Below are 19,482 nucleotides of genomic sequence, written 5' to 3'. Positions count from 1 at the left end.
TAAGGTTAGTTCCTAAACTTTATAGTTTTTTTGTATCTCTTCTGGAGAAATAAAGCCTTACATTTTTCTTAGAGACACTGACATTTTAAATTAACTACATATTCCACTAAACATTCCCCGGCCTTGAGAAAATACGCTCAGTGAAAAATGCATGGCAACATTTGAGACCATTTGTGGCCCCATTATTGACTTAAGGATATACCTATGAAATCCACAAGTTAACTTTTCTCCCAGCATTTCATAATACTTAACTTTAGGAGAATTTACTTATATTGACTGTTCGAGTCAACCACCAAGTCTAAGAAAAACCTGTAGGAGATGTAGAAGCTCATTTCTAATTATACTACCAACACTACCCTCTCCATGACTGCTACTATTACTAATAACACCATCAAATCCCTAGGCATTAGGGGTATTCGAGGCATAAGGTTAAGTGTTTTTATACAAGAGGGATGATCCTTGCTCCAAAAATGCTTTCCTTTTTCAGATGGGGGCATTTGAGAAAGTTGTATCTCTTATTCACTCATTCAACAACTTATAAAAGACAGCAATTAGGTTTATGGCATTTGTGAGCATTTGGTCATGGGAGGGGTATGACAGGGATGGCCTGGCATGTGTCACAACTTTTAGACAAGTCTAGCAACATATAAAGCATTATAAAAGTACAATTCCTACACAAAAGGTTATTGTTTTCCAATTAATAACAGTAACAATGAATACAAAGTCAAATTCTTCTTGAAAGTATGTTTCTTAGGGAATGTGAAAACACAGCAGGAGGAAAGGATGCGTAGAGACTTACAGGAATAGGAAAAGCACGTCCTTGACACAGAGAATCATTTTTACACCTTTGCTTCCAACTCAAATCGTTGTTTTAATGAATTTTAAAGAGAATCTGCCTTATTCTGCTACATCTGAAGTATTGATCAAGTTATATTATAGACAGTGATCTATATTTCCACATTTCAGTTACTACTACTACTAGTCTATAACTCACTTTAAATGTAGCAATTATCTAAAATATAATTACATGTTACATTTTGGTTAATCCAAATGTCCGTTTTCTTAATGTTTTGAAAGAGGCCCGCCATGGATGGAGGTGCTGGAAACTATCTGAAGTCTTTTCTCACTACGGATGTCTCTCTAAGAATTCAGCCTGAGTTCTGACAGGTAGGTTCTCCAAATTCAACTTTTCATCTATTCATCTCACTACAATTATATTCTGTGTAATATGTACACAGTGTTATCATCTATGTACATATAATACAGTTATGTAGTTAAAACACATAACTATATACATTATAATATGTTTCATTTATTTATTTTTTTGAGACAGAGTTTCATTCTTGTTGTCCAGGCTGGAGTGCAATGGCATGATCTTGGCTCACCGCAAACTTGGCCTCCTGGGTTCAAGCGATTCTCCTGCCTCAGCCTCCCAAGTAGCTGGGATTACAGGCATAGGCCACCATGCCTGGCTAATTTTGTATTTTCACTAGAGACAGAGTTTCTCCATGTTGGTCAGCCTGGTCTTAAACTCCTGACCTCAGATGATGCGCCCGCCTTGGCCTCCCAAAGTACTGGGATTAAAGGTGTGAGCCACTGTGCCCGGCCTTATAATATGTTTTAACAACATAAACATATTAAAATACTCTAACAAAAATAAAAAGAACTGTATCCCTTGTCAAACACTGAAAAATATATGATGGTCTCTTTTTCATAATTTTGGTGAGTTCTGCTTCTCTTTTCAGTCTTCAGGAGCTGTTTTAATTTACATATTTTTTCCTTTTATACCAAACATGCCACAAACCAGAATTCCATTTTCCATCACTGTTATCCTTCTCGATTTCAAAACTTGTAAACATGATGTATCTTCTGATGTGATTATCATTGCTTGATATATCTGGGGTACTGATTAATTTTAAACAGATGTGAGTCTTTCAATGTTTGCATGAAAATATTTGAGGAGAGCTCTCCTATGCCTCTTAAGCCATCTCTCTTTCAGGCATAATATCTTTACTCTTTCAACTGCTTTTCACTAAACATGGTTTCTAGGCCTCTCACCAATATCTGGATTGCATTCTATACTGTCTTTGTAGCTATTAAAATATTCTACCCATAATTGGATATGGAACTGTAAATGTTATGACCAGGCCGGAATAAAGTGGAGCTGTTTTCTTCTTTGATCTGAAAACACAGAACTAGCTTTGGGGATGGCCATGTCAGGCAAGCAGCTAAGAACCAGGGGATTGCTTCAATAGTTACTACGCCAACTCTCCTAAATCCTACACTTATACAATTCATCTTTTTTAACCTGACTTTATGACATAACCTTTATCATTCACTATCCCATCTGAAATAGCTTCATGTCCCCTCAGTCGTTCTCTCTACCTGAATTTGGCTTTAGGAAAAACATTTCTATCTGAATTTCTGTCATCTGAAATTTTATTATTTATTCACTGTATACATCTTTATCATCTGTTTACATAACGAGAATGAAAACACTGTAAGATTGCAGCCTTTGTCTTATTTACCCGGGATATTGCCTGGCATACAGTAAGTGTCAATAAATCCTTGTTGGAATGAATGCATCATTCTTTATTAAATTCTATCTTCTTCAATTCTGGAGAAATCATCTGAATGCTAATTCTGTAAATCTATCACCCGATTCTCTAAGACAGTATTTCCTGAAAATTTGTGAAGAGTGCCTTTTCCTTCTTTACTCTTGACTTTAAAGAAAAAATCATGTTTTGTCAAGAAAAATTAACTGTAATCTTGAAAGAGTTCTATTTACTTTGTACAACAGACAGGGAAGTATACAAAGATGAAGTCAGATACGTGCCAAATTACATACATCCAATCTTCATCAAATTCTGTTGAGTTTTATTAGAACACAATAAAGGTATCATTTTATGGTATATGTTATTTAATTTTCTCCAAGGTGACAATGAGACATTAGTTAGCACATTTAAGGAAAGGACATTTTAGTGCTGTGTCTACCTCTGTATAATTTGACCCATAAGTCTCAATCAGAAAACAAATGGAAATACCTTTATAAACATCAACATAACCTATAAGTAAAACATTTTCCTGACTTAGCAGTTTAGAAATCCCATCAAAAAGGAAAGGAGACACCAGTTATTTCAAGGACTCCATTGAGATTGCTGGTGACCATCACATTTTTTTTTTTTTTTTAATTTCGCGAACATGGAAATTTTCTGACGATAACCATTGAGATTACTAGTTGTTTCTGGAATTCATTATCTTTCTGAAAATTGATAATTTGCTTCCTTGTCTTCCAGTGTGAGGCCTACTCTTCATAATTTCTGATGGCCAGGGACAGCCACTTTATAATCACAATCCTTTTAGTGCACAGGGATGTAAATTGTCTAGACTTCCATTCCCTGGCAGCTATGCTTTTTCGGTTTGGCCATCATTCTCTCCTAGGTATGAAGATAATACTAACACAGGAACTGAGTGGCTTTGCTTTGCACCTGACATCCAGTAGGTGTTTAAAACAATGGACCACCTCGCACACTTTCTTTTTTATGCTTTAAAAATAGCTTGGCTGTCTAACTCTTATTAGGTTTTGCAAGCCTCCTCTCATGCAGCTGTTTACCTCTTCCTGCATATATTCTTTTATATTTTTACTACGTGTGTGTGTGTATATATATGTGTATATACACACACAGTAAAAATGTACATATATATGTATATATTTTAATCATTTGCTTCTCTCTTCCTCTTTTCTACATAGCCAAGGTTATCAGTGAGTTCTTAAAGCAGCCACACTAGTGTCTTCAGATGCCTCTTCCTTTTCTTCCTCCCTGAGATAAGTTATCATAATGTTAGCATTTCCTTTTGGAAGTTTTTCCTTAACTCTTGAGTTTTTCTTTCCTGTTGGGGTTCTAATCTAGGTACATGCAGCAAACACCATTTCTCTCATTTATTTACCACATCCCCAGTGTTTAATGCACTTCCTGGCACACAGCAGGCACTTAATAAACATTTACTTAATGAATGAACATTCCCTATAATTCCTTTATTTTGAGTTACTAGAGCTTAGAGTATATAGCTGACTTCATCTTTGTATACTTGTCTATTATACAAATAGACACTTTCTTACAGTATTACCATTAACAGATTTTCTTTAAAGTCAAAGTCGTATCCAAAACAGTAATACCCAATTCAGCTTTTAACTATATTCAGAGGTACTACTCATTGGTGGACAATAAAAGAAATCCATGGATGTAAATAAAAATAGTAAAATATATTTATGTATTAATAATACATACAAACCAGCATCACACTTATTAGAATAATTTTATAAAAATTATCCTAAGTATTCAGTCTTTATTATCAATAATTCATAGAGAAGTACCTCACTATATGAATATAATCTTAAAAAGAACGTATTAGAGCAGTAGAATGTGGCTTTTTTCGTGCTCATCTTTGAGCTGATACTAGAAATGTACTCTCTAAGAGGAATATCTGACATGTATAAAAAGTTTCATACTCAAAATGTATCTCAAATATTTACCTTTGTAGATGTGAGAACTCAGTTGGCTTATAAATTACTTCAATTGTGGGTATCTAAAAACATTTCCTAATTAAAAAAAAAATTTAGAGCAAGCAACTAACAGAAAATAAAACTGCTGAATCACAAATCTTGAAAGGAAATCAGCCAACCTATTTATCGTCTTGATTTTAGGGAAATATTCAGGACACACGCTCTTGCTTAAAAGACTATGAGACATGGAATGTTAACAATCTTCATTGTCAGGAAACTTCCTAAAATTTTGTCTGAATGCCTCATGCATCACTTTAAGCTCATTTCCTCTCATTGAACAGGAGGACAGCTGGCCAGCGTCTTCCATCTGCACTACCCTTCGCTTTCTCCGAACTGGGTTATAGAACACCCTTCTGAAATGGGAGTGGGAGGCCAATTTGAAACAGGAGAGGAAACTCTAAAAACAATACCTTGTGAGAAACAGAATTTTAAACTTAACTCTGAATGGGGCTACAGAGTAGGTCAACAAAGGGGGCCAACAAACTGAAGTGCTATCCCTTGAATAATTCAGACTAATTCTCAAACAGTATTATGGGGTCATAAAACACCAAGCCTGGAAATTAAAGATTTTTATGCCTCATCAAAAAGTCTTTGAATGTAACTTCCTGGCATACTGCCAACAAGGGCAGCTCTTTGGGGGAAAACCCTATGCCAAAGGCCAAAGAGGCAGCTGTGTTATTCAGCTTCTGAGAGCTTCCAACTCAACACCCACACAAGCTCAATTATGAACAAATTAAAGGGGTCCAGACTGAACACAGTAATTCTGGTAATTTAAATAAATAGAGAAAAGTCTACAATTAGTAGGAAAAGATTGATTTTCTCCAAAACCCAGAAGTATCCACCCAGTCTCTTAAGTGACACCCTAACCCCTTTGAATTAGCATGACTACATGCAATTATTTAAAAACAAATTTCCTTTTATTTATCATTTTAATCATTTCTGATCTGACTTAAATGTGACCACATGCATGCCAGTAAAAGTATCCACAAAATCCCAAGGCAAAGCAGCCTCAAAAGGACTATATACACATTATACTTATAATGTATACGCAATTCAGCTTTTACTTATACTTCTAATGTATACATAGGAATTAATGACACTGAGTAAAATTATAATCAGAGTTGTACACCTACATTTTAGAGCATATAATGTGTTACCCATCTCAAGAAGTGTTTAATATACACATTTGTAGTTAATCAATAAACATTTTTGCAAGTAAAGAGAAAAATTTAGAGTCATTGAAAAAGAATCAAAGATTTAATATTGGGGAATCTATTAATTAACTCACTTTTATTTCATGAATAGAATAAAGAACAAAATCCACATTATCAGCCAGTAAGGCCCTTAAAATCACTTATTAAAATTAAACATTCATTCTTGATTAAAAAAATAAACGATTTAATCAAAAAACTTTTAGGACGTTAGGACTGCAAAGAAACTTATGTAGCTTGATCAAATGTTTCCATGAGAAACCAATAGCAAACATTATAATTAATGTGTGTGCTCTCTCTCTCTCTCTCACACACACACACCCCCCACAGTGGAAGCATTCGTATTTCATCTTGAAACTCATTTTGATTAGCTGATTGTACAGTCCATGCAGGGGAATGAGTACATATGAAGAGCCAAAGTAATTTTACAAAGGAAGAAAAATTAGAGGAAGATTATCTTGTAAGTAATCAAAATACGAAGTAATAGCAAGATAATTTAAATGGGGTGATGCTGACATGACATGGACTAATATATCAACAGAATAGCATGTCTAGAAATCCACACATCTATGTATGTATGGGAATTTACTATTCAATGTGACTGAATTTCAGATTCAGGGAAAGAATGGAGAAGTCAATAAATGTTATTAATAATTTGCTTACTTATGTGAGAAAATTCTTCCATCTCATACCCCATAGATAAAAATATATGATAGCTTGCTAAATATTTTTTAAAGCCTCTAAAAGTACCAGAAGGGAATGAGATAAACATATAACCTAAATGTCACAAAATAAGAAATGATGAAAATATTTGACAATAAGACTGAAACCTTTTTTATAAGAAATATCACAATGAAACTAAAAAGACAAATAATAGGTTGCAAAAAAATGACTTGCATCCCATGTAACAATATTTTATAAATGAAAGAGGAAAAAATTAACAAATGGTAACATTGGCAAAGGCTATAAATAAACAAATTGCAAAATCTTAAACACAACTCAAAAACCCACCAAAACAACAACAAAAGAACTGTCAGTGAAGCCCACATTCCATTAAAAGGGGAAGAGAAAAGTAAAGTATAAATGAAGATTAATGAATGTAACACTACGCAACTATTATAAATAAACGATATGTGATGTGGACATGCACATAGATGGGGAATAGGAGCACTTACATTTTAAACTACGTTTGTGTCTGGTGAATAGGTAAAAGAGATGGCAATAAGGAGGCTTTATTTTTCTTAATCGGAATTGTCTGTCTTTGAAAATATAATTGAAAATAAGTAAATGGAAGCCGCTAACCTTTAAAATACTTAAACAGATGAACAACGACTCATTAATATGCAAGTTAAAATACTAGTTTGGTCTTAGTAGCAAATGCAAAACAAACACAAGGGTACTGATAGGGCCCATCAGCCTCTGAAGATTCCTACAGACTTTATAAAGTGAGAAATAGCCAATATAATTTAATTATGCAGCAAATAGAAGGGTTTTTTTTTTTTTAATTCTGAAGCATATAAAAATGCTGGTTTCCAGCTCAAAAATAGATAGCATGAATTGTATATTCATCCTAAATAGGATACTTATTAAAACGTTTTAAAGAATGTTAAAACATTTTAAAGAATTAAGATCCTGCTAGTATTATTCCTATAAACATAGTCACCTACCTTTTGAGCAAATAAATTAATCTCTTACATTGGCCTAGTGCTATATATGGAAAACGAAACTATATACAATATTCTATTCCCCTAATGAAACAGAAAAGACACTTTCAAATGTTTACCATTGGGGTATCACCTAAGTGAATTTCACATTGAGAAGGTTAACACGTTTGTTAGGCTCCCTGATTGTTCTGGGGAGAAGGGATCAAAATGGTAGTAGAATGCTGACCCTCAGGGTCTTCTGAAAGACTGTTGGCTTTAGCCTGGTACTTCTTGGAAAGGACCAAACTTTGATGATTACTCTAAACTTGTTTTTACAGCATGCTACTGAGTATTTCCGCTGCGTGGTGCATTTTAGCCAATGATTTTAGTTGGTACTAGGGTAAATAGCTCATAACCAATGAATTTTTGTATTCATTGTGAATACAAAATTCACTGACCAATTTTGTAAAATGAATTAACCTTACTATTATTGTTGTCATTTATGGCATATGTATAAAAATGCAAAGAATGCTAACTACATATATTTTGCTAGGACTATTTCAGTTTCAAAGAGAAAACTCAAAATATAGTTTTTGGTAATAAAAATGTTAACAAAATGGCTGGACCCAGTGGCTCACGCCCTGTAATCCCAGCACTTTGGGAGGCCGAGGTGGGTGGATCACTTGAGGTCAGGAGTTTGAGATCACCCTGGTCAATACGGACAAACCCCCTCTCTACTAAAAATACAAAAAAAAAAAAAAAAAATTAGCCAGGTGTGGTGGCAGAGGCCTGTAATCCAAGCTACTCGCAAGGCTGAAGCAGGAGAATCACTTGAACCCGGGAGGCGGAGGTTGCAGTGAGCCAAGATCACACCACTGCACTCCATCCTGGGAGACAGAGTGAGACTCCATCTCAAAAATAATAATAATAATGATAAAATTAAAATGTAAATAAAAATACTGATTCTTGACATGCCTTAGGTTTTATTTTTTTCAGGTTTCATAATATTTTTTTCTCTCTTAATTTACAATGGGTGCTGTTTTTTCTTTTTAGAACCATAATAGTGGCTGCTTTAATTAAATGAGAAAAACAGAAATATATTTCTCTCCTCAAAAATAAGAGCAGTTTTGATCCATTCATCTTCTTTATAGAGAAACTAGGAAGACAGAACAGGAAATGTTTATCAAGCACTCTATAAAAATGAACTGCTCTTTAAATTATTAGTAATAACCTATGTCACTGTCACAGATTATTCCTTTGGTTTGTCAAAGGTTCACGCTTGAGAAAATACTGTTTCTGACCAGTGTTCAAGACAGCTTCCTTGTTAAGGTTTCTATCTGTCTCTCACTATAGGCGATTACAGCAAATGCATCCCAGTGATTTAGTTAATTTATACAAAATAGAATCAATTTCTCTTGTTTCATCATTACTGAACGTTTTTCTGAACTCCTGTAAATGAATAACAGATAAGCCCTATTTATCAGATTGTTTGGTGGAGCGCGCACTTTTGATTATTCTATTTTCTTGTTGTTACTAATGAAATACATAATATGCCTCGAGAAAAAACAATTGCAAAGCTTGGCCTCTAAGCATTCGCGAGGCAATGGATATTTTGCTGAGAATTTATTTTGTACCCATACTTTTCTCTAATAGTGTTCTCTCTAAGAGCCCATGGGAGGGCAGTGATGCTCTAGGGTATATGAGATGTCCCAAGGCTATCAGAACACAGTTGACAGGGGCCCTTGTTGTGCCCTGGCACCCAACAGTCACCAAGAAGTTCCCCGTGGTGCTGAGAACCTCAGTGAGGTTGTTCAGGCATGGACAGAGGTACCTTGACACCCTCAGTGTGGCAAGCCCAAAAGACCCCCTTTCCCTCCAGTGTCACAGGATTTGGGGATGGGCATTTAAAAAGCTGAATTTTCTGCACTGCTGCCATCCCTATCCATCACACATGGATAGGAATAGAAGGATGTGAAGCACTAAGGCAAAGGATGCTTTGAACCACATGATTTTCCCAGGCTCTGCAACAGGTATGCCCACACAGAGTGGAAATGCCCTGGCAGAAGCAAGGGTGCAAATGCAAAGGCAGATAGACGCCTCTGGAATTCAGATCCTCCAGAAGGAATCATTTTTGTGACCTATAATGGGAGGATAGTTTATAGATCATTTTGTAAAAATAAATCACTTCTCTTTGTTTCACAAAGTGGGTAATTACAATTAAATGTGTGAAGAGATAGGAAGGTGAGATGGCCATTATCCCTTCTTCTAGGCTTCTGCAGACCTTGTTCCCTGAGGTTTGAGTTGAAGAAACAAAACCAGGACATTTGGGAAGATAAATGGGCTAAGGCTGGAGAGCTGACCTGGATGTCACCTCACCCTTGCTTACCAAGGTCCATGCTCTTCGAGGCTTTCAAATTAATTGATTCAGGCTGCCTGGCCGGTGTCACAGATCTGAAGTTGATGTGCTGATCTGGAAAATATACTGCTGAATCCACCCCAGAGCTGTGGAAGGAAGCCATATGTTGTATTTAGGTTTAGAATAAAATCTTTTTAAAAATGAGGAAGCAGTTCTCATTTTGAACACAGCCACTCATCACTCTGTGCAACTCCCAACCACATATTTTAAACTAATTCCTAAATCTCAGGTTTCTTTTATGAGATGTAGCAACTCTGTTTTCATGTATTTTACCATACTGTACAATTTAAATAAAATATTCTCTGGGTAATATCATGTTTTACTCTTCACTGATTTCTGCTAATTGGGATCCTGCTGTACACTATATAACTTTAAGTGGATAAAGAAGGCCTGGAAAACACTAGCACTTCAAGAGATGTCACCAGATATTAGCAGACTCCAAAAGCAGGTTAAGGGATTTCTGTGGACTAAGCTATGCCTATGTTAAAAAACAAGTGAAAGGGTTGTATCCTTTAGAGAAAACCATCCTGTTGAATGACTGATGCCTGTAGGAATTTGGTTTTCTACTTTATTTAGGTCTTTTTTCTAAAACGAATGTTAACACTGAGCAGATAGTCTGCACATCAAAAGTGCAAAAAGGAAATAATAGGAAAAGCACAGTTGGCAATTTAGACACAAGATACATCAAATGCCCGTTATAGTTTTCTTAGTACTTGTAGGCAATCTCAAATAACTTTCTTTCTGCAGAATATTCTACTTATTTCACTTGACCATACAGGGTATTATGTAAGAGAATTACAGACAATGACTTATTTCTTGTTCTATAAATAAATTATATTTATATAATTTTAATAAACTAAATTATAGCCATTTTCTCCCCTCGGCACTCTCATCTGTTTAGAAAGTAAATATGGTAGCTCATCTCATCATAATTGCTATCCTAATCTCAGATACAGTGAAAATCCAAATCATGTATCCTTACAAAATCTGAAAGTACTGAGTTTTCCAAACAGTTGGAGTTTGATACTATAAACAACAAAACAATAGCAAAAATAACTGTTTTGAATGAGGATCCTTCTAAAATGTACAGGAGAATCTCAACCTGAAATACCAAAATAAGTTTAATCTTTTCTTGAAACTCATCATCCCTCCATATTCAATATTGCTTTTGAGAAATATTAAAATTAGTATGCAACAATAATAGTATGACCAAATGAATAAATGAACCTCCATTTTCACAATGCAGTGGGTAGATTAAGGAAGTACTTGTTTAGCCAGGTGTGGTGGCATGCACCTGTAGTCCCAGTTACTTGGGAGGCTGAGGCTGGAGGATCACTTGAGTCTAGGAGTTTGAGGCTCCAGTGAGCTAAGATCGCACCTCTTCCCTCCAGCCTGGGTGAAAGAGCTAGACCTCATCTCCCCTACCCTCCCCCAGAAAGGAAGTACCCGTAACACCACCACAGCCCTGTGCTCAAGAGCCTGGCTCCAGTACTTACTAGCTATGTCAATTAAGAGACAGGCTCCAGTACTTACTAGCTGTGTCAACTAAGAGACTTACTGGACCTCTCTGGGCTTCAATTTCCTTATGCATAAAATGAGTAAAATTACACTCTCCACCTCGTAGGGTTGTTGAGAGAACAGAATGAGTGAAGATTTGTAAAGTAAGGACATTAGTGTCTGGTACAGAGTATTTTGTATAGAAGCAGATAAATTAGGTAAGTTAACAAATAAGCAGATCAATAAATTGACCTACTTTTGCTTCGCAAAACACTCTAAGTTTCTGAGTTTTTCCCATTACCTGTGTTTTTTACAGTTTCTTTGATGTCTCTGTTTTTGTCAGACTCTCAGTAAGTCTGTGACTAGGAGCCCTTTTCTCTATTTAGAAGGGTGATGTGGTTTGATGGTTAGGAGACTGGCCGCTGCAGGAAAATGTCAGAGTGAGTGGCCTCAGTTTCCTCATCCATAAAATGGATAGGAATAGAATTTATGACCCTTTAAAATTTTTGTAAGATATGTAAGTTATGTTATATATTGAGAAAAGTACCTAGCACATAGTAAGAGCTTGATCAACCTGAGCTATTAACAATCCTTTTCTTTATTTTGTAGGTTAGTGTGGTCTTTGAATGAGGGCCTAAGGCACTCGCCAAGGAAAAGATTTTACGTGTTTTCATAAAAATTTCTCAAGAAGCTTAAATCCTCTCTTTAGAGTTATGTAGCTTTTTTTCTATTTCTTTCCTGGTGTTTGGGTACATTCTCAATACATGAAACCATTGATATATAAAGTATATTAGATATGGTATCTAGTAATGACAAAATATGCCAATTGTGAACAAAAATCCTGGACCCACTTAGTGTTACTGACACTAGCCTGGCCTAATAGCAACACTTTCATTTTTTCAGCCCATTTTAAAGAAGAATTCTGAGACACTACTGCACACATGAGCTCTCCCCTGAGTCTTGGAGTTTGGAAGCACTTGCCTTTAAATGTGTGATTCGACCTTTATTTGCACTTAAGTTTTCCATCCTTTGATCTGTTGTGATGATGTGGGTTTAGTGTCAGAAAGACTCATGGCCTTCATAGAATCAAAAAGTTTAAGAGCTGAAAGGGATTAAAGGTCACCTCATCTCTTAGATAAGACCCTGAGGCTCAAAGAGGAGGATTGGCGTTCCAAGGTCACACAGCTGGCCAGGGGCAAAGCTGGGACCAGAGCCACAAGCTCTGGCTAAAATGGTGGCCAGCCTGGGACACAGGTTGTTGCTGATCGCGAACCCGCAGAAGTCAAGCCTTTCACTTTTAGTGAAGACTTGCTCACCTTTTATTATGTGGCTTACATTTTAGGTTTGTTTTTTGTTTCAATAGAGTGGTGTACATCATGCAATAATATAAAACTAAATCCTTAATCAAAGCAGTGAAAGCCTCCAGGGAAGAGGTGTAGGACCCTCATTAAAACATAGATCAGACTGCATTTAAAGCAGAGGCTCAAGGCAGACTGAGAATCTACCCAATTGAACAATGTGTTGGTGAACCTGACTCACTGTCTTAGATTATCCTCTTAAGCCCAGCATTAATTCACAAATTAGGAATAAGAGCTCACATTTTCCCAGACTCCTAGGTAGCAATAATCCCAATCCCCATTTAAAAAGTAAGGTGGCAATGACACTCAATGCAGTAACATCAAGCTAGGATCTATCTAATAAAGTGAATTTTTATACAAATGTTGGCATATAATCAAGAATGATCAAAGAGATAAAAGGCTGCACTATACATATGAAGGTAACAAATGCTCTTATGTACACATCTGATTATGTCCTTTAAATTGATCATAATGAGATATCTACATATCGATCCATATACATACACATATATGTTACCATCATTTTGACTGTGACCAAGTGTACACTTTGAAAACCTTTCATAAAAGGGCCCCCTTTGCTGTGGTACAAAATGGAAATAAGGCAAAATAAGGCTGATATCAGATTGATGGATATTAAGGAGGTAAGTGAGCGTAATATAAGTCATCATAGGATTAGAGCCAATGTGGGCATATAGAGCACTGGAATAATGAGTGAGAGCAGTATTGAGTTAGTTCATGTGAAAATATTTTAGACATGTAAGTTAGAATAGTAAAATGGTTTGTAACTTTATGATACATATCTCAAGTGTTTGGATTGAGAGGGTGATATGATGATTATAAAATGCGACATTTTAATTTTGAAGGGAGTTAGCCTGTGCTCATGGCTGAGTGCACTGCAGTGAAGGTTGTGGGAAGCTGGAAGTTGACAGCAGGCCAAAGACATGTCTTAGATAAAGGCTGTGTTTTCAGCATGAACAACCAGGAATCTACCGAAAAGAAACGATACTCAACGTCAAATTATGCTGCCTAATGAATAAGTAAGGGTAGCATGAAGCATATGCCAGTGTCTTGACTATGGTGACAAACCAGGAGTGTAAAAGATGTATAAGAGTCAACAATGAATGTTCAAGAACTGTCTGAGATGAAAAGGTGGGGGATGAAGTCTTTGAGAGGCACGACAAAAACCATGATGTCTGAAGTCTCAGGTGTCCACAGATGGACTTCAACAATTGGCTACTACGAGTGACAGTAGATTCAGGTATGTGCGTGAAGAAACAGACAGAGAGAGACAAAGAGAGAAAGAGAATATGAACATGTGGGGAATAGCCTAATGTTGTCTAAACTGTTAATAATATTCAATATATTCTGTCTGCTGCTTATTTAGCTTCAACTCTGCCTGAGATCCCACAGTAAGTTTATTTCCTTTATATTTATTTATTACTTAGACCCACATATTGTAAACTTTTCTGTAATAATCACTGCATAATAGTAAAAATAGGTTCAGCAATTTCCCAATTTCATTTTGTACAGGCATTAAGTTTGATCAAATTTGTTTTTCATTCCTCACGCCATAGATAGCCTCACCCCTCAAACACCCTTTTTTCCTTTGAGCGGGCTTTTACTTTTTTTTTTTTTTGAAAGGCAGAAGGCAGGAGAGCCTTTCTTGCTCAATCCTCCTGGCTCCCTTCCAGTCCTTCCTCCATCCCAAGTTTCACACATCTAACTCCTGCTGCTGCTGGTCACCTAGGCAACGCAGCAGCTTGCAGGATGGTGCAGGTCACACGATCCTAGGAGGGGAGTTTCAAGGCTTAAGACTTGGTCTTTCTATTTTAAAAATATCTCTGTCCTTTCTTCTCCACCCATGCTCCTGATCCCTCCATCCAGGCCCTGCTCTTCTCTTGCTAGTCCCAAGTCTGAGTGGGCTCCTTGTCTATGGTGGCTTCTGCCATTCCCTCCATCCTCCATTACTGAAACTGCTCTGCCTGATACTGTCATCTCCAGGCTCAAAGTGCTTCAATGCTTCTCCACTGCTCTCTGGAGAAGTATGGCACCCATGGAGCAGGGCAGACGATGCCATTCCCATTGAGTCTTCCCTGAGATACCACAAGTTTTAGCCACACTGAACACACTCTGCATTCTTCTCTCCCATCACCTGGTTTCCTTAACCTAAATTGCTCTTCCCACCACTTCTTTGTCTAGATAGCTTTGTTCTATTTTCCAAGAAACTGCTCAAACACTACTCTCCTGTGAAAACTTACTTGACAACTCCAGACAAAGTTAGCAGCTTCTTCCTCTAGGCTCCCATTGCATTTTGTATCTAATGCTTAGGGGCTGCATCCTAATTATCTGTGTGTCTGTCTCTTTAAGAGGACGCTGCATTGCTTGCAGGCAGGGATGCTTTCCAATCCATTTGATTTCTTTCTATAGTGTCTGGCTCAGAGCTCCAGAAATACTTTTGAATGAATGAGTAAGTGAATGAATGACTTAATAACCAAATACTGCAGAGTGGAAAAGAAGAAAGAAGTCTAAGACAATGTCATACTTTCGACTGAAAGGAGATTAAGGATAAACTGTTGACGATTAAGAGAGCAGTTCTAACAAAGAAGTGAGAACAGAGGCCTAAAACACAGGGGACTAGGAAGGAAGAGTGAAAAGAAGATGGAAGTTACTAGTTCATACCATGTAATGAAGATTTACAGCAGTGAGGACCAATATAAACTTTTTTCTTTCCCCAGTTCACAAAGGAATGGCTTTGCAGAAAAGGGAAGGAAGGAAATCCATGGAGACTTTGAAGCCAAAAAGGCAGTTGCTAAATCCCAATTGATCTCTGAACCACCTCTCTCCCCTGAAGGTTTCTCACCTGAGTGCTTCTCTCTAGTCTCCCCTGCACAGATGCTCAGTACCTCTGACTGCAATTGCCCTAAAAGGTATCCAAAGAGTCTCTGGCTTCCAGGGGATATCGACCCTCTTCCATTCACCCAATCCATGTTATACACACACACAAAAACCCAGGTTTCATTATGTGTATTACCTGCTAAAACCCTACAATAAGATTTACTATCTACCGAATGAAGTCTGTATACCTTATTCTTGCACTCTGGGCTTTATCATCTGGCTGATCGGCCCCAAGTTGTGCAAATCAATTTACTCTCTCATCTCCATGCTGTTTCTTCTGCTGCCCTTCCCTCCCAAAATGCCCTTTCTTCCCGGGCTCATCTCATGTCCACCTGCCATTAATGAGTTAGGGTTCAGCTTAAATGACACTTTTACCATAGCATTTTCTCTGATTCCTTTATCTGGAGGCATTCTCCTCGGCCTCAGATGCCCAGAGCACTTTATCTACACCTTCTGGTAAGTATCATTGGAATCCTTGTGTTCCAGTTGTCCCAGGAGTCTACCCGTCAGCCTACCAGCTTCCTGAAGACAGGATTTATATCTGATTCAGCTTTGCACCATCCCAATCATTTTGTACATATATACAGAATAAACAGTAAGGTAGAACAAATGAAATTATGTTTTAAATGGCTTTTCTTAATGCCAACAAAATGTCATTTTCAATTCAGAATTGAGCAGGCAATGGAAATAAATGGACAAAATTAAATAGATCCACATTTTCTTTCATGAAACCCCTAGAGATACTGATCTAGAATATTATTGTGATTATCAATCTAGTTCACAAAACTGTAGTTAGCAAGATAACTGACTTCAAAAGTATAAGAATCAGAGATAGCTAAATATAGGTGAGCTTCCACCAATAGAGTTAGCTATACTCTTGGCATGCTGCTTTATTCTTAGCAGACTGTATTAAAAAACATAATAGGAATGACACTAGCATTGCTGAAAGAAAAATGAAGAAATTTCACAGGATTATCATGGGACACAGAATGGAATAAAACACACAGTTTCTAACAGCCATAATAAATACAGAAAATAGCAAAGGGACAATTTAATGATTTTTAAAACTCATCAGAAGAACAAAATCTATGAATTCCCCTAGTCAAATACTATACATGCTTAGTAAATCTCTCTCACACTTGTGTGATTCTGAAAATTATTGATTTTTTTTTTAGTGTCTATTACAGAATGGATATAATATTGGGTACCCTCTTCAATATTTTAGATTATATATGGTGTTGCTTTAATTTTTAGATTCCATTAACTTTCTTGGAACATCTATTTTTAAAACACCTTTAGGGTTTGCCAATTACTAATAAAAACCCGTAAGCTTCCCATTTTCTCAGTTTTGTTTGATACCTTCCCATGTCACTTTTCTTTGAGCTCCATGGCTGTAGTTTTTAAATTTGTAAAAGAAAGTTCAACCATTCTCTTAAATATTTTAATAATTTAAGGTGAATCTTAACAAATACCAGAAAGCAAAATATGCCCAATCTAAGCTATTAGCTACGAGAAACTTTCACTGAAGCTTTTGCTAGAAAGGAATTATAGATACTATAAGATTTCTATTCCAGAAAGAAATAGAGTTAAAATAAGTCTCCTGAATAAGGTTGCTGTGTTCTCCCAGAAAAACAATAACGAGGAACATTTACGATATATCATTTTATCAATACCTGTGACTGTAATCTTCGAGGCCCAATTCCAGAGCAGAATGTGGTGTTGGAGAAGGTGGAACTTCACTCTCGGTCCATCCGTCATTGGGCAGCAATAGGTCTATAAACAAAGAACAAATGAAGCTGTATAAAGTGGAAGCAGAATCATTCGATGCCTGGTTTGGTTTCAGTATCTCTCTCAGACACAGTTTCAGCCAACACATAAACCAGCCCTGAAATAAATAAGTTCTCACACGGAACTGAAGGATCCTTATGAGAATGAATGCCTCTTGTGTGAGGAAATCTAAGCCTTCTAATATGTTTTTACACTGGTGACCTGCAGACAACCCCTAGCAAACCCACTCCACGCATCTTGACTACCTTTTCCCACCAACAAAAGGCTGACACATACTCATTACCTGTGATCTGTGGAAGATTAACAAAGTCATCTGTTTTATACCTTAACAGTTTTGTAAATAAGACTCGATAGTCAATACTGTGGATTATATGGTGATTAAAGCATTTGCTTCAGTAGCAAAAACTTCTTTTAAAAAATCATGAGATATAATATATCTGTTCACCATCTAGACATAGGAGAGGTAAACACACACACACGTCCTCTTTTTTTCTATCTGTGCCATAATGGTGACACCTGAGTTTAAGGCCTTATAAGGAAAAGACAGGGGTCTAAATCCTGGTTTTCCCACCTACTAAAAATGCATACTTTTCCAGTCTATTCTGTACTAGAAAAATAGATATGTACCTCTAATATCACCACAACTAATAACAAGTAAGGTTGTTGAGATCTTATTGTATAGCAGATTTTATATTAAGCCTTGTACATTATTTCATTGACTGCTCATAATTACTAACCATATTCACTAGTGTATGAAAAGCATTATAGAACATCCCGGTTTAGTGTATGGTTTTTGGAGCAAGACTGCCATATTTCCAACCCTACTGCTGTGTAAACATGGCAAATTACTCAACTTCTCCAAGCCTCAGTTTTTAAAGCCATCAAGTGGCAACAAGAATACCTTTACTGGAGGAATATGAGAAATAAATTATATTTAAGCAGTGATTTGTAAATGCAAACTGTTAAGTAAACATAGGATTTTCATTCCATAGATTGTAAGTTCTACTTGTATCTATTACAGTGACATAGTTGGTAAGATGTATACCTGATTTGTCCCTGAATGACAGAATAAGAGACAAATCTCTCTACCCTTGAGAACTGCTGTTGGTGACAAAACCTGCTTTGGCTTGTTCACGTGCTGGATATGATGGTTAATTTTATAGGTCAACCTGACTGGGCCACAGGTTACCTAGATATTATTCTGGGAGTTTCTGTGAGGGTGTTTTTAAACAAGATTCACATTTAAACAAATAGACTGCCCTCTCTAATGGGGTAGGCCTTGTCTAATCACTTGAAGGCGTGAATAGAACCAAAAGACTGCCTCTTTCCTGAATAAGAGAGAATTCCTCCTGCCAGAGTGACTGTGACATGGGACATTGGACTTTTTCTGTCTTCAGACCCAAATGGAAACATCGGCGCTTCCTCAGTCTCAAGCCTTCAGACCGAAACCACACCATTAGCTTTTTTGGTTCTCAGGCCTTCAGACTCAAACTGCACCATCAACTCTTCTGCAACCCCAGCTTGCTGACTCACCCTGCAGATCCTGGGATGTGCCTATTTTCAAGGTCTTGTGAGCCAATTCCTTATCATAAATCAGTTTACACACACACACACACACACACACATTTGGTTCTGTTTCTCTGCGGAACCCTGATAAATACACAAGGCAAGGACTTGTTCCAAGCTTTGCCCCAGGCACTAGACTGATGTGGAGGTAGTTGTAGCACTGCTGACATGGCCCTGGGAATGAAATTTGAAGCAGATCTGCTAAGTAGGTGACCAGGGGGAAAGTAGCCCAAAGGCAGCCTGCATTGTGTCCCTGCACCACCTCCAACCCTAGGGGTCCATTGATTTGGTAGTGGTGGCAGCAGTCAGGCATTCAAGACTTGCTAAGAGAAACAGAGCAGAAGGACTGTAATGTAAATTGCGAACAATGGACATCCTAGGACAACTTCCTTTCTGCTGGCTCTCATCTTCTATCCTCAACCTCTCAGTCCATCTTCCACAGTGGGGGTGAACACACTTGTGATCATGTAACTTGTTGCTCAAAACCACTTCAGCTGCACACATTGCTTATGGAATAAAGGTCTATGATCCTGGCAAACAACTT

The 19,482-nt window shown here is 37.0% G+C and overlaps 1 protein-coding gene across 5 annotated transcripts in view; it reads right to left on the bottom strand.

The window, feature by feature from the left end:
* The window catches only part of PARD3B (par-3 family cell polarity regulator beta), a 1,095,296-nt gene that overhangs the window by 422,272 nt on the left and 653,542 nt on the right, over window positions 1–19,482 (bottom strand). For all 5 annotated transcript variants that reach the window (XR_001484068.4, XM_005574020.5, XM_005574021.5 and 2 more), the window contains 2 exons: window positions 17,258–17,357; window positions 9,805–9,920 (listed from right to left, as the gene is read on the bottom strand). Coding sequence is in view for 4 of the 5 variants with exons in the window: in XM_005574020.5 (XP_005574077.3) it covers window positions 9,805–9,920; window positions 17,258–17,357 (216 nt within the window). In the remaining variant the exon portion in view is untranslated. The remainder of the gene's footprint in view (window positions 1–9,804; window positions 9,921–17,257; window positions 17,358–19,482) is intronic.

This window comes from Macaca fascicularis, chromosome 12 (genome assembly GCF_037993035.2).
Source record: "Macaca fascicularis isolate 582-1 chromosome 12, T2T-MFA8v1.1".
NCBI classification, from domain to species: Eukaryota; Metazoa; Chordata; class Mammalia; order Primates; family Cercopithecidae; genus Macaca; species Macaca fascicularis.
The sequence above is the reverse complement of the archived record's forward strand: the minus strand, read 5'-3'. Positions and strand labels throughout refer to the sequence as shown.